General features: G+C 43.0%; 1 protein-coding gene and 1 pseudogene across 1 annotated transcript; one reads left to right on the top strand and one right to left on the bottom strand.

Moving 5' to 3' along the window:
- The first annotated feature begins 738 nt into the window (after positions 1–738).
- LOC125877722 (putative cytochrome c biogenesis ccmB-like mitochondrial protein) lies at positions 739–3,173 on the top strand (annotated as a pseudogene).
- A 5,529-nt stretch (positions 3,174–8,702) lies between these two features.
- On the bottom strand, positions 8,703–9,897 carry LOC125877391 (uncharacterized mitochondrial protein ymf1-like). Its single transcript, XM_049558698.1, has 2 exons — positions 9,608–9,897; positions 8,703–9,242 (listed from the first exon to the last, which is right to left on the bottom strand). The coding sequence occupies exons 1-2, from the start codon at positions 9,895–9,897 to the stop codon at positions 8,759–8,761; spliced, it is 774 nt and encodes a 257-aa protein (XP_049414655.1). The 3' UTR covers positions 8,703–8,758.
- Between the last annotated feature and the right edge of the window lie 5,339 nt (positions 9,898–15,236).

Here is a 15,236-nt window from a genome sequence, read left to right as displayed (position 1 = left end):
ATACAAGGGGCTTGGGCTCGAAAGCCGGCCTTACTCAACAAGCACCTTTCTTGGTAAGGTTGCTTGTTTCCACTCATTGAAGATTCTATGTACAAAAGAAGGTCAACGGGGGATACTCAAATTGCTCTCACTGACACCAGAGAAGGTGAGGGCGTCTTTCTTTCCAGCCGCCATACGGTTCACCTTAAAGCCTTAAGGAGAAGGGGAAGAGCAGTTATCTATGTAATTACGGTCTTTGTTTGTCGTTGTTCCATTGGAGCGCTCTCTTTTGTTTGTCCAATTTCATCTTACCAAACAAGACTGACTTCTTACCAACCCGCAAAGGGTTGTGAGGCTAGACCAGGTACGAGGAATGAATCTATAACTATGCACGGAAGTTGCTGGCTGGCGGCCGCTCAACTGTTCGAGAGCAATGCAGTGTTGTTGGTTCCGATTCGACAAAGGTAGAATGCCTGGTTGAAAGTCCAGTACAGTAGGTAGCAGGCGTGTTCGTTTTGGCTCCCAAGCGAGAATGATATATAGGCGATGCACCATCCTTGCTACTACATACGGTTTCCTTGACTTGATAGATTCATTCAATTGAACCCACACTCAAAGGAGGACCACAAGCTCGGGGCTCGACGAAACATAAAGTTTCAGCATGTTGAAAATGGGGTTAGCAGTGAAACAAAGAGCCCGGCATTCATTTTTGAATGAATATTCATAGCTGAGTCTATAGAAAGAGGGACCGACCTCGTCATGGTGATTAGAGGACACCTCTGATCGTTCACCTTTAATGTGCCACGTTCCCTCCCAGTTATAGGGTCAACGGGATCAGTCGGCTAGAGAGCGGGGCTATTCTTCTTCCGGGGAGACAAAGTTGTCCCTTCTACTGATCGAACCCTCAGCTCGGGGGCCTTCGTCAACATGTTACGAAGCTCCAGTCTTTGGTGGGTCACCATTACTTGACTTAGAAAGGCGAACATTTGTGCAAGGGAAAGCACAGTGCGCCTGGTGCAAATGTCTTTCTTTTTTCATGAAATACCAATCAGAATTGAGGGTCCTACCTGCGTACATGATTGATAGAATCACTACGTAGGGGGGCGGTCAACTTGATGCGGGAGAGGCATGAGTGCAGTTCAATCTTGTGGAGTATTCGTTTGTAGTGAGTAGGGCCTCTTTCTCGTTAATCAGTTTGCCTCCGCTCTATTGAAAAGTAGGAATTCCTATGGCGGTTTTGTCAACGAACGCATCTCGGGCCGGATTGACTAACCTAACCCACCCTTAAGAAGGCTTTTAAATAGTTGGTTGTCCGCTTTAGTATGATTTACGAAGGCTAGGCTAGGCTTGGTAATATCCAAAACAAATGAAAAGAGATCGGGGTTGATAGGTGGCAATTGGCAAGGAACTTGATCCCCCCCAAAAAAAGGGGGAAGTCGCGGTCGAACTCAAATTCTCGAAATAAGTCGGGGCCCTTTTACCAAGTCTACCAGATAGAAGATGATAGAGGGCCAACTATCGTTGCCTTGCACAAGACGGTACCCTTTCACTTTGAGTTCCTTCCTTCGTAGTCGAATCTGATGATACGCTTTGGTGATATTACCTACCAAATAAAAGGCCTGCTAGGTGATCGAAATCACTCAGGTCAGTGAGGACTCACTCACTCATCTACTCCTTATCTATTTAATACTTTCTTCTATCTACTTAATTAATTTAAAAGGTGACCCGCCACGCCGGGCTATAAGATACGATACAGTTCTTTTACTACTTGATTAACTGGTAAGAAAGAGCTTCCGTAAGAACTGGAATACTCTTGTATGTACGGTAACCCTCTCTTCCGCTACTGGTGGACTGTTGCACAGAAAAGGCGACAGAAGCAACCTTTCTGAGCGTGCTTTTCAAGCGCTTAGCTTTTGCTAGTGGCGGGGCGGCAAGGCCATGTTGTTCAGTTGGAAGCCTAAGTCAAAAAGGTACGAACGAAGTGACGGTCCCCTTTAGAAGATAGGGGACGGCTTTCTTATGGTAGTAATTGCGAACATCTCTCCTCTTCTCTTAGCGTGCACAGTTTGCTTACATGTCGCCTTAGGCACATCTCTCTTTCTTAGTTTCACGTTGGACTAATATAATGAATGAAAGTCAGTCTTTTAGTAAACGTATATAAGCAGCTCTTTAGTGTATAAGCAATTCTTTAGTGGTCACACCGAAAGTACGGTGGAGGTTGGTTGAAGATGATATTACGCGGCGTTCAGAACCAGTCTTGAAATGAATGAATTATAAAGAAGTAAGGAAATGAGACGTCTCTTTCTTGAACTATATCATAAACAGATCTTCCCCTCCACACCAATCACGAGTTTTTCTCTATTCCTCTCGTATATCATCGTAACGCCCTTAATGCTAGATTTTGAAAAAGACTTTTCATGTCATTCCCACTTAGGTCCGATTTGGATCCCTCCATTGTTTCCTTTTCCTTCCGCACCTTTTCCTCGAAATGAGAAAGAAGATGGTACACTTGAATTGTATTATTTAAGTGCTTATTGCTTGCCAAAAATCCTACTTCTACAATTGGTAGGTCACCGGGTTATTCAAATAAGTCATGTTTTCCGTGGTTTTCCCATGTTACAACTTTCATACCAATTCGGTCGATCCGGAATGGATCGGTTAAACATTCCATTAGGTAGCCTGGTCTTGACTCTTCTGTGTGGTATTCATTCTCGTTCAGCTCTTGGAATCACATCCAGCAGTGGTTAGAACAATTCGCAAAATCCAACCACTTCACCTACTTCATTCCCCCCAACCGTTTCTTGTACCTCTATTGAAACAGAATGGTTTCATGTTCTTTCATTGATTGGTTATTCCTCTCTGTTAGTATCTCTTTTTCTAATTTCGGTCTCGATTAGTTCACAAGATTGAATGGCCAATTCTCCTCCGAACCCTCGATTCATTCTGTGGCACGAAATCCATTATTGGCAAAACAATTATTTGGTTATGCCATTTTGGGCTTTGCTCTAACCGAAGCTATTGCATCGTTTGCCCCAATGATGGCCTTTTTTATCTCATTCGTATTCCAAGTTCATTAGTAATCATTTACGGTGGGTGGATAAGCAGGAAGAGATACCTGTGGTTAAACTAACTGGCCGAGAAGGCTAGTGAGGTTCCTGCTATGGTGAAGTGAAAGATCTTTCACTATAGTGGGAGAAGACAGGTGGGAGCGAGTCGAGCGAGAGCAAAGAAAGTTTTAGTGGTGGGCTGTCTTCGTGGTCCCATTTTAGACATAGTAAGAAGAGTAGCAATGCTGGGTAAAGCCATAAGCATTGAGCTTACGCCGACCAAGCTGCGAAAAAGACTATTTGGGTAGCCCTCCTTCCATGCCAAGCCAGCACGATGGGGTTCCCCTTCTTCGGACCAAGAGGCTTGGACTATGAGCCCGCTTAGCAAACGAGGCTCGGGACAGGGTTGATGGTTATGGCATATCGTAGATCGGACATTGCTTTTCCAAGCTCCAGGCTAGAGAAGGGCCATTCCATATCAGCAGCTATGCTAGCTCGAAAATGACTGAAAGAACTTACATTAGGTCGTGACTTGAGAGTGAGGGTCAGGAATGGAAAAGGGAGAATGAGTAGGACAGGCTCGAGGTCAATTCTTTCGTTTAGGAGAGATCCCACCCCCTTCTTTAGCGCTTGTTCGTTCTATAAGACTTCCTTCTTGTTCTCGGTGAAGGAATCAGAGCTGCTATAGAATCAGCATCTTACTCTTTAACGGCAAGCGCAGCAACGAGAAGTTTTCATGTGCTGGAAAGCAGTCCTTCACAGATATGGGAGCTTACTCCGTTGTTGCTGGTTTAGTAAGCTAAGCATTTCCATCCTTTATGATTATGAAAAAGGAATGGATAGAGAGGAAGGCTCCAGGGTTTCTTTTTCTTGGTGTCAACATAGGAATGGGAGCAGTTTGAATGGATGCCCTTTTCCCTTGTTTGTTGAATCAGCCAAGTCAGTAGCCTTTCTTTTATACGGGATTGCCTGTTGACGCAAGGAATAAGGGCTACTAGTCTTTTCGGAAACTGCTGCTAAGATCCAAAGTTACATAGATTTCTCTCTTTTAGTGTGGGGGCATTAGTAAAATGCCTAAGCGGTCTTAGCTCCTTCTCTGGTCTTGCCGCCCTTGCCCCTCTTCTCTTTTCTCTTCTTTTAGAAGTTGTTTGTGATCGGAACTTCTTTCCCTTTGAACGACTCCGGTCCTATTTCATCTCTTGTCGTGGCTAGTCTCTTTGTAGTAGCAATAGCGGGAGGGGGGGAAATCTTTTGAAAGAAGAAACGATTTGGTCTCAATAAAAAAGCCTATGAAAAGAAAAGAAAATGGAATTGAAAGTTCCTTGCCTTAGACTTCGAGTTGACAGGGAGGAATGACAGAACTTTTGGCCTTACGAGACGCGGGCAACTTTGCTATTCAAAGGGATAGAAGTAAGAAAATGTTGGAAGAGATGGACTTGGGCCTGTTCTGGGTTCTATTAGTTAATAATTAGATTGTGCCAGGTCACTGAACTTAGAGTAGGAAATTCCAGTGAAAGCTTCATCCTAAGAAGACTAAAGAAGTGCAAGAACATCGGGCATTCCTATTCCGAAAAGGCTAGCTGTTGATTTCACTCAACCTCTCATCGGCTCACTCGCTGCCTTTGCCTTAAGTCTGAACCTTCACTCCGGAAGCTCCTTCGTTTTGTTTCAATAGAAGCTAGATTGCCGCCTTCAAGCCTAGAGAGCAAGAAGCTCTTCGTGGCAAAAGTCTTGCACGTCTTTGTACTAAGAGCGGATATGCATCATGTTGTGCTTCTAAACGGCAGCAAATCCTTCTCACTTTTTTATGCGAATTGAATACGCAGCTCTAAGACGAGGGAAGCGCTTAAAATCCCCTTTATTCATACATTGAATTTCGAGATAGCCAGATAGCAACGGTCTTCTTCTAGCTCCTCGAGGATTCTCTGTATTCTCTTCCGAACAGTGGATTTCCTCTTTCTATTAAGAAATTATAAAGAAAAGTCCCTCTGACGAGGAAAGAAGGGGCTTTTGATCGAGATGGGTAGAAGAAGCACTGCAAAAACTGTGGGAATTAGGAACTAACTTCGTTCTATTGCCTAGTGTCTGAGCTGACATTAAGGAATAGGCGAGATGCTTAAGAAAAAAAGAAAGTGTGTTTTCAGGTAGCTATGGAATTGCTGCTAGTAGACTGAAAGGCTATTCCCTCCCTAACCCTAAGGTAACCGCTACGCAACTCATTTTCTGGTCAAGCGGGGGAATCGAATCAACTCGAAATGGGCTTTTATTTATTTCTCATCATCTTAAACCAGCCGAAAGGCTTACGCCCTTGGGTACTTTACATAATCTGAAATGAGGGAACTCCTAATGCGAAGGTAGACTCTGGTCTTCTTATTCAAGTAGTTAACATTTCCCTTCGGTAAGCATTCCGTGGGCGAAGAGGGGATTTGCGCATCCAACAATAAGATAAATGGTCTTGCTTACCTTTTGTGATCTGCCAATTGCAATACATGGAAAAGGCTGACACAACCCATTTAAACAGCTCTTATATACGCGCTATTTCATGCACACTTGCAGCCACAGATCGTCTTCTCCTCCTTTCTTTTGAAGTTCAATGTCGGAAATCGTATTCTCAGCCTAGCTAAAACGAGGCAGCACTATTCACTTGAAGTAAGGTGTTCCTTGCTTGCATAAGCCTGATTTATATATGCGACCCCTTATGATTCACTTTAGAACTCATGCCCTAAGCCTGACCTTCGACGATGCTAGGTCTCGGGGTAAGCCCTTCGTCGCTGCGTTCCGATCGATAAAATCCTCCGAGTGACTGACGACTCGTGAGCTCGCAGGGCTCATAGGATGGGAAAAGCCCCTCTCTTCATTTCATTATTTCATTGACGGGTTTTCACGACGTAAACCAGTGGAAGCAAACGGGCAATCGGCTGCCTAAAGGACTCCATTTGTGGTTGAAGGCTAAGTTCATTCTTCAATATATCTCACTCTGCTATGCTAGAGGACTGAGCAACTTTACTTTATTACCAACCTCAGGTTCAACAACTATTGGGTAAAGCCTAAACCTTACTCCTTTCTTTCTATCGGAACTGGCAACAGATCTCTAGATCCGATGCAACTAGAAGTCAGTCGATTCTGTCTGAGAATGGTTTCAGTCCAAACCCTTTTTGTCGAGTGAAACTCCCCTTCTTAAGAGCTTATTTGGACAGACTCACTCCCTTACTTGTTGTCTTGTATTCCACTCGATTCCTTTGGAAAAAGAGTCAGAACTGATAGTTATCGCCTTCCCTTTTGACTGGACAAATTCAATAGCTGCTCCTAGCCCGATTCCAAGACCTGGACCTCTTTCAGGTTTGAAAGCAGCCCTTATTCCATCAACAGCTTAATCGATGGGACTTGTTTTCCTTCTTAAAGGAAGTTAGCCGGAGTTGGTAGAACTGACTGACTGAAGATAGAGAGAGATCACCTCCATTCTCTGAATAGTAACACAATAAAGCCAAAGATTTTATTCACTAGCATAGGAAACCTACTAAAGCCCAAGGTAAGGGAGGAGCGTCATGACTAGAGGTCGAAGAAGCTCCAACCCTGGCGATCTAAGTGAGGCGATGCCTTTGAAGTAGCGGACCTATAGGTGTGACTGAACTCGCCGATCAGGCGTATACTGATGAAAATAAGATTCTTATGAGAGAAAGCCTCCAATACATTCGTGCATTTTCTTACCTTGCCGTTTTCATACGCTTTTTGGTGGGAGCCTGAAGCTGAGACCTGGGAGAGGAGACCAGACTGAAGTAAGGCCTAACTTGAAACTATGTACCATATTTTGAGCAATCATAACTAATCACTATATGTTGATCTTGCCAAAAATCACTAGTGGAATAACAAGTACAAGTAATGGTTCACGCGCCTTCAAAAGCTTCTTCCCGAGTTTGGAGCATGAAGAGGTCTTGTGGATAGTTCTCAGGTTCGGGTACCAAGGAAACAGAGCAAGAAAACGTATGCGCATTCAAACTATTAGCTTCACTAACGCACACTGGCAAGAAGTCGGCCGGTGTTTGTTCACACCGCTCGGTGCTTGTTCACACAAGCTTCCGCAGTAGCTCAGCCGTTGCTTGTTCTGAATGAAAGTGAATACAGACACACCTTTCTTTAGTGCAGATTCGGGTTCATGATTGCGGATTGCACAGACTGACTTCTCCTAATGGCATATAGAAACGTGGTAGGGGAGGTTAGCTCAGGGAAGGAAGCTAAGTAAGGGCGAGCTACAACAAACACAAAGGAAAGGTCCGCTTCAGGATCATTTGAATAAAGCGAAGATACAGACGAAGCAGCTAAAGTCGAATCAGAATATTTCGCTGAAGCAGAAACGATAGGATCATAAGAATAAAAAGGCTATACGCCTATCTGTATTATGTAGAATAGCCCGTCCCTTGAGCGTGGAGCCCTTGCTCTTTCCCCCTTTCATTTTGGTCGATCTCTCTTGAACTGCACGCAGCTTTTCCCTATCCTCCTATAAGTACTCCACTGAGAGTAGGGAGCTCTAGTACTCGTAGTCTTACTCGTTATACTAGTTAGACTCACTTCAAGTATTCCATTCGTTCACTTCAAGCTCAAACATATACGTATCTTTTCGTTCAACTCCTTTCGTTTATTCCACTCGCTCTTTCCAGCTCTGAAAGCAAGGAGTATAGTATAGAACCGGCCAACACGCACTATCGGATCAGCCCCTTCCTTTTTCTTGGAACTGAAGCGGGAACTGGGAAGGTTGTCAGACAACTCTCTGAACTCTTACTTTTCTATATCGTGTGCAAGATATAGTGTATGACCTGCAACTGGGTACACTAGATGTTTTCCTTCATCCTTTGGGAATCAAGTCATTAAATGAATGAAAAGTGAAAAACTTGTAGATAAATGCTTTATACAGATGACGATAAGACTTTCCAATCAGTAGCTGGGCTAGGGCTTATTCTGATTCACTTGCTATGGCATTCGTAGCATCAATTCCTTGCATCCCTCCTATTAATAATGTAATAAGGCTCTGCCCACTCAGAGTGGACAGACTTTCGAGTTTTCCGCAGTTTATGCTAAATGTATGAAGGTTGCCCGTCGATTATTGTGGGATGCAATGGACTCTATTCAGAGGACTTTCCTCGCACGTGTAAGATTAGATTGGGGTTTCACTCCCTTACTACTCCTTTACAATAATTCTCCTAATATAAGAAGTATCTAACCTATCTAAACGCAAGCATGCATGAGTCAAATGAGGCAATTCAGAATGAAAGACATGCAAACCAGAAACGGATGAAGTCGCCCTTGCAAATAAGATGGCTAAGATACAGAATAGGGAACTCGCTCGCTTCGGAATCCCTTTCAAATAGGAGGACCCCTCTTTTGGGATAGACCGACCCCTACACGGGAACGATAGTGAAGCCAATCCGGGTAGGCGCACAGTCCTTATAGCATAGCAAACGTTACACTTATAGGCTCTTGAACCCTCGATTCGATTATTTTCTGAGAATGTTAAGCCAGGTATGTAAGCCATGTATCTGGGAGGAACAACAATAAAAGAAGGGCTTTCGGTTTTTGTCTTGCAGCTATTTTAAAAATATATATATAAGAATCCCTTTTTTAGATGAAATATTCTATATATGTCCAATCTCTAGTGGTGGTGGAACCAACCAAGATATATGTCGTCCGACCCGACCTCAGACTCTTTCTTCCTGACCTATTTGACTCTCTGGCCGTAGTTATTTAGGTGGTATTCCGAGGTCGAATTCCTCCCAGGAACACACGAAACAAAGATATGAACTGGGTAAATAGAAATGGAAATGAGATGTTTCTATTTCATCCAAATTAGTTGCTTTTTCTACATCCATATAATCTACTAAAATAAATCGGTATTGACCATATAATAAAAGCAGATCTTGGTCCATGGAGTCCCAAGAAGGTAAGAACTCCAACCTATCCAATGCTTCTTCGGCCAAATACGATATACAAATGGGACCTGCACTATGAGCAAGTTGTGCGAAAAACCGCTTCTTTTTTTCGGTTTTGAAACAACTTGGGTGAAATAGGGTTCTACCGGGAAACCATGGATTTTTTAGTTTTCGCCATTGGTTACTGGTTGAGCCACTAGAATGGAATGAGATAAGAATCTCTGGAGATCTTTCCTCTCCACTTACTCGTAATAGGCTTTTCTTCTGTAGAAGACTTCTTCCGAGGCATAATTGTCTGACACTACGTTCCTCGATCTTCAAAGAAAACTGACTCCTCTTACTCCTCTTTCTCCTTTTGGATAGGATCCTCCTTGGTCCCTTTTACATAACACTCTCGGCCAAATTGTCTTTCCCAAGCCCGACAGAGGCCGCCTTCTCTCAGGCCATCTTCTACTCTTCTGCTTCAGTCTCTAGTCTGACTCGAAGTATTTGTCAAAATACATATGAAATAGTGTTTCTATTTTACGAAATGGACCCAAATAGGCAGAAAGCGAAGCGATTTCCACTTCGTTTTTTGTCTCAATATCCAATTCCATAATAGAAAAATGTTGCGAAAAATATTTTAAATCTTCCTTGTTTTTCTCTTTCAAACAAGGAAACCTTTTAAATCCATCCTCAAAAGCGCAGTATCTCTGAAGATGCCCTTCGACTACGGCATGAAGACTTTTTAGTTTCTCTCCTTCCGAACCCGGGGCTGGGTCGTCCCCTTCGATTCGCGCACCGGGAATCTGCTCCAGACTGGAATTCTCTGGTGGAGGAATCGGGGTTGGCAGTTGACTAAACCACCTTTCACCCGACGGAGGAGAGTAAAACTGATTCACAGCACGAGTTAGGTCATCCGCGAACAGATACCCAAAGTGTAAGGTGACCTTTGCCAGAGCAAAACCCATGATAACTTTTCCAATATGGAATAAAAAGATTTCAAGTCTTTTTTTAATCTTATTTTCTAGTCATAAAATTCTTACAAGTATTACAAATGGAAGTAGACTAAAATGTTGAAATCCTAATTATGGCATAATTGTCTGACACTACGTTCCTCGATCTTCAAAGAAAACTGACTCCTCCTACTCCTCCTTCTCCTTTAGGATAGGATCCTCCTTGGTCCTTCTTTCACTAATGGTCTCACCATTTTCTAGTAGTAGTAGTTCACGCGAGGGACTTTTCTATCGCTTGCCCTTTCCTTTCACTCTCATTTGGTCTCTTTCTTCTAAATAATAAAGTGAAGCAAAGCGCATGGAAAAGAAGCAGCCAGCTGACTGACCCCTTCCACTCGGCCTTTCTTCGCTGTGTGAATAAGGTTTTAGTCTGTATGGGCATTCTGGGCAAGCCGCAATAAGTCGCTAGTCGAAGGTTTAGACTAATCGCAATTCATCACCATCTTGCCCGCCTCCAATTGATGACTGGCTATTATATAAGTGTTGACCTAAACCCCTGCGCAGGGGCTCGGCTCCCGAACCATACGTGAGCTGTCTCGTATGGCTCTTCCTAAGAACTTGAAGCCCGAAATAGAAAAAAATGCATTTACAAGAAAAAAAAAGACTTTTTGAAAAAGCCTTCGCCCGCCTATTCAACGGGGCTATTAGAGAAGCTGCTTCGTTCCTTGACTCCTTTTCTCAGTCAAGCTTCCTTGTTCCTTAGTGTAGTCTCGGTCCAAAGTTTAAGACTCTGTTCCTTATAGCCTAGTCTATATCCACAGTTGACGTGACTCTGTACCGACTCCTTTCCCTTGGTATAGTATACGGCTAAGTGACTTCATAACCTCAACCTACTTTTTTGCTTACTGTAGCATAGGCCTTCGTCAGGCTTTCGTCCCTTCGCCTATAGACGGCGGCTTGGCTTGGCAATCACTCATGACTTGGTATAGAGCCGTGTAGTCATCGGTTTTTCCACCAGAATGCCTATGAGATAGTGGTAGTGGTCGGCCTTTCGAATGCCTTCTTCCTTACTTTTCTGAGAAGCCCTTTACGACTATACTATAAAGGACAGGAGGGTGTTCACCTTTGGAAACTTAGCTACTTAAGTCCTTCTCAAAAAGTCAAAGTAAAGGCGAACGTCATTCTGTTCTACAGCTACAACACTATATATTTATTATTAATATTAAACATCGTAATAGTAGAACTACTTTCGTACTACTAAACAAGGAAACCTTCGGCCCCCTTTGTTTGAATAAACGCCGCTTATTTTAGTTTACATTCAAACCAAAGTAAACCAAGCCTAAGCGGTCAGGACATCTTGTTGATATTGATTGAGAAGTTTGATAGAGTTTAGCTGACTGAATCCATAAACCTAGAAAGTCGCCGTCCCTGGTACTTTTTTATTAGAATTTTACTCTATAGGTAGGTATCGGCGGGGCTTGCGTAATGTAGTTGTAGTTAAGGCTGAAGTAGCACTTTTTTATTTTAGATGATCTACTGAAGTACCAAAGGCGAATGGGGTTCCCAGGCCGGGACGTCTGGCAGAATGCTTGGCCTCCTGCGCTGGAAGTGAGACCCGAAGGGTGAGCTTATGGCGGTTAGCTTCTAGCACTAAATAATAGGCATTAGGCATTCTGAGCTAAAAGGAGGCAAGCAAATGAAAGGAGGCATTACGGGCCAACTACAAGAAAAGCAAAGATTCGTAGACTCGGTCAAGTCGCTTATAGAATACCGATGACTATTTTCCACTTAATAAGTGAAGGGGAGAGGGAAGCGAGGCTTAGCGAGCTTTATAAGGCCGACCACTACATAAGCCGCTGGTGGAGAAAGCTCGAAGAGCTTCCCTTCATTCATTACTAAGCCAGGGTCCCAATTATCTGAGTCAGCCCGCGCTTTTTTGAAGAATCCTGCACCCATGGTCATATGGCCTGGCAGGCCTTCCCTTTCTGCCGGAGCTTCATGGGCGTTGCCCCGTTCCTCAATAAGATGTTTGGATGTAAGCTATACTCTGCGAGGAACCAAACAGGCGTATTGCCTTGCCTTGCCATTTGACCTCTTTTCCCGTGTGACTAGGAATGCTCAGAGACAACCTCTCAATTGTCACCGCCTGGCCTCTTTTGCTACCACGGTAGAACCTAGTGTGGTCATCACCAATCGTGTTCGAGCAATGAAGTTTACACTCATTCACATCGGTTCATCCTGCTATGCCCTGGGCCTTTTGCTCTTCTAACGTAAAAGGTGGCCGGCCATTCGTCAAGGCCCAGGAATCTGCTGGACATCTCAGCGGTGGGATTTGATACCTGCATCCTATCGAAGTTGCATTTTAGTGCTCCCCTAACATAAAGGGGGGCTTTTTCTAAGTGGATCGCTTCACGCAAGACATTTCTTAGGACCAACGGGTCACACGACAGGTGCACGATCTACTTTGCGCGTTCCATCCTTCAGCCTTTCGCCTATCGGCTTGGCAGGCAAGCTACCTTGATCCGTCTTCGGCTTCGATTCGTTACGCTCAGAAGCACCAACAAGCCCTAAAGTCTCTTGCCGCCTAAAACTCTGCCAAGAGAGCGCTGCATTACGTTTGATCCAATGTACCCACAGAATGTTATGCGTTCTCCACTTTTGGATCTCGCAAAGAGAGAACGTGTTTTTTCCTCTGACTTTCTCTCTCATTCGTGAAGCAAAAAAAGTGGGCTATGCCCCAGCTACCGCTATTCTTGGGAAACCAAAAGAGCTACCGAAGGAAAGGGATGCAGTCTCTCCCTTGGACTTTGGAGAGGAGAGGGCAGAGAAGAAAACGTCCTTCGCGTAAGTTTTTTTGCTTCATGCGTCCTTACTAGTAAAAAAAGGGCTATGGATTGCATTATGGTATATCCTATTAGGATTGAGGCTATTTGTGATTGGGCTAGTCCCACTTTAGTTATTGAGATTCGAAGCTTTGTTGGATTACCAGGCTACTACAAATGGTTTGTGTATTGTTATTCCACCCTTGTTGAAACTTTAACCTAATTGAGTCATCTTGATGTTCCATTTGAGTGGTTTGGCAATTGTCAGTTAAGGTTTCTAAAGCTCAAGAAGTTTCTTACCACCACTCCAATATTGACTCTTCCAGTTAAGGTCAAGGGCTTCACAGTGTATTGTGTTGCATATGTCTTTGGTTTAGGTCGTGTATTAATACATCGAGACAACTTAAGCATCCATTCAACTTAATCTGCATGAGCACAACTACCCCACTTAGTATTTGTAGTTAGCCTCAGTAGTTCTTGCGCTTAAGAACATAAGGCACTATATGTATATAGTTTGTTGTGAGATCTACAATGATCACACGAATCTTCAATACATAATGAGCCAGAGATACCTTAATTCGAGGCAACACTAGTAAATTGAGCTCTTAAAAGAGTACGACCTATCTATTCTCTATTATGCGGGAAAGGTGAATGTAGTAGCAAACACCTTGCCCAGTAAGTGGAACCACACCCCGTGGAAAGGGGTCGTGGGTCAAAACCCCAACTTAGGACATGCGGGCCGCCACCCACGGATGACCACCACGGCCCATGGGTCCACCAACGTCCCGTGGGTCGGGGTCTCGTGGGTGAGGCAGTCCACTCTTTTAAGTCGGCTAAGTTTTGGGGTTAGGGAATATTCTAGAATTAGTTAGTTAAAGTGGGGTCATTTTATTAGTTATTATGCCACCTATGTAAAGCTAATAGACCCCAAAATACATGGATCCTAGTCATTATTTAAATTCACCCAAAGAACCCAAATTCCCTCCAAGAAATTCTCTCTCTAGGAAGCAAAAAAGAAGAAGAGAAGCAAGCTAGGAAAAATTCCTCCATTGTTGCAAGCATAGTGAGGGATTTATAATCAAGGTATGATAGCTTATTCATCCTTGTATTCTTCAATCCATGGAGCCCCCTAGATTTCCCCCAATTGTGAAGATAAACTCCAATTCTAGCTAGGGTTTCTTCCTATGTTGTGGGTAGTGTTGAGTATAAATCCAATTGAGTGGATATTACTTGTTTATGATTATTTTAGTATTGAATCATGATATTATGATGAATTTATACATTTTCCATGGTTAACCCTAGTCAATTAATGGAATTGTTGTACTGTGGGTTTATGCCATGAAAGGTGAATTTGAGGATTTATAGATTGATCTTCTAAAATAGATGAATTGTATGGTAGTTTTTCATCAATATAAACATGTACACATGAATTGAAGTAGATTACAGTATAAATTATGGATCATGACTAGTAAAGCTTGAAGTTGAACCTTTATGATGATTTATGACTAGAATGAACAATGTGATTAGAATGACTTGAAACCTAGGTATGAAAGATGATGGTAAGAGGAAAAGCTTTGAGAGTAAGGATATTAGTAATGAGTGGTGATGGTTAGGGCTCTGAGAGTAGAGCTAAAATGATGAATTAAGAATGATCAAATGTATAAAGTGATAGAATCACTAGAAACATGGATTGGTTGTAAAGGACATCCCTCCAACGGTCATGAATTAAGTAAGAACTTAATAATCTATCTTGTGGGATGCATGCCTAGCACCGAGTGGATATTGAATTGAGATGGAAGCTTTTACCTAGTTGAGTCTGCTTCCAAGATGGGAACTCTCACAAGTGGATTCTGAGTTTCCCAAAGTATATCTCATGAGATGGAGTCCGTCACAAGTTGAGTCTGAGTTTCCTAGTAGAATCTTTGTATCCCATAACTATGTGCCTCATAGGAAAGTTAGTTAGAGGGTCCAAGTAAGCTAACAAACCGGTTCTACCCTAGGCAAGTAGACCAACCCTTCTTGGTGTGGGTAACATCGGAGGGGATCATATGAAAGCTCATGTGGTTCCATGTCGGTTAAGGTTGTATTCCCAATTAGTACAAGATTATTATGGAACTAAGACATATTTAAAGAAGTATCCTAAAGTGTTCCAACTTAATAATGAACTAAGACATGTTTGAGAAAGCATCTCGGGTGTTCAAACATAATGAACTAAGACATGCTTGAGGAAGCATCTCGAGTGTTCAAACATAATGAACTTAGACATGCTTGAGTAAGTATTTCATAGTGTTTGAAAGTAAATAAGAGGGGCTAGAATGTAGTTAAAGAAGCATCTCTTAGGGTTCCAATGTATAAAAAAAAGGGGGACAAGCCTCCAAATCAAAAGGTATGAGTATGAGGACCTAAAAGTGGTACATAGCATGGGTAGGATTATGGGGTCTTATTCATGCATTGCACAAGTATGACATAAGGTTACCAAAGAAAGTGTTCTCTTATATGATGTATGATTAGATAGAATTGTGCTATAGTTTC

The sequence above is a fragment of the Solanum stenotomum genome, chromosome 9 (genome assembly GCF_019186545.1).
Source record: "Solanum stenotomum isolate F172 chromosome 9, ASM1918654v1, whole genome shotgun sequence".
Lineage (NCBI taxonomy): Eukaryota > Viridiplantae > Streptophyta > Magnoliopsida > Solanales > Solanaceae > Solanum > Solanum stenotomum.
The sequence above is the reverse complement of the archived record's forward strand: the minus strand, read 5'-3'. Positions and strand labels throughout refer to the sequence as shown.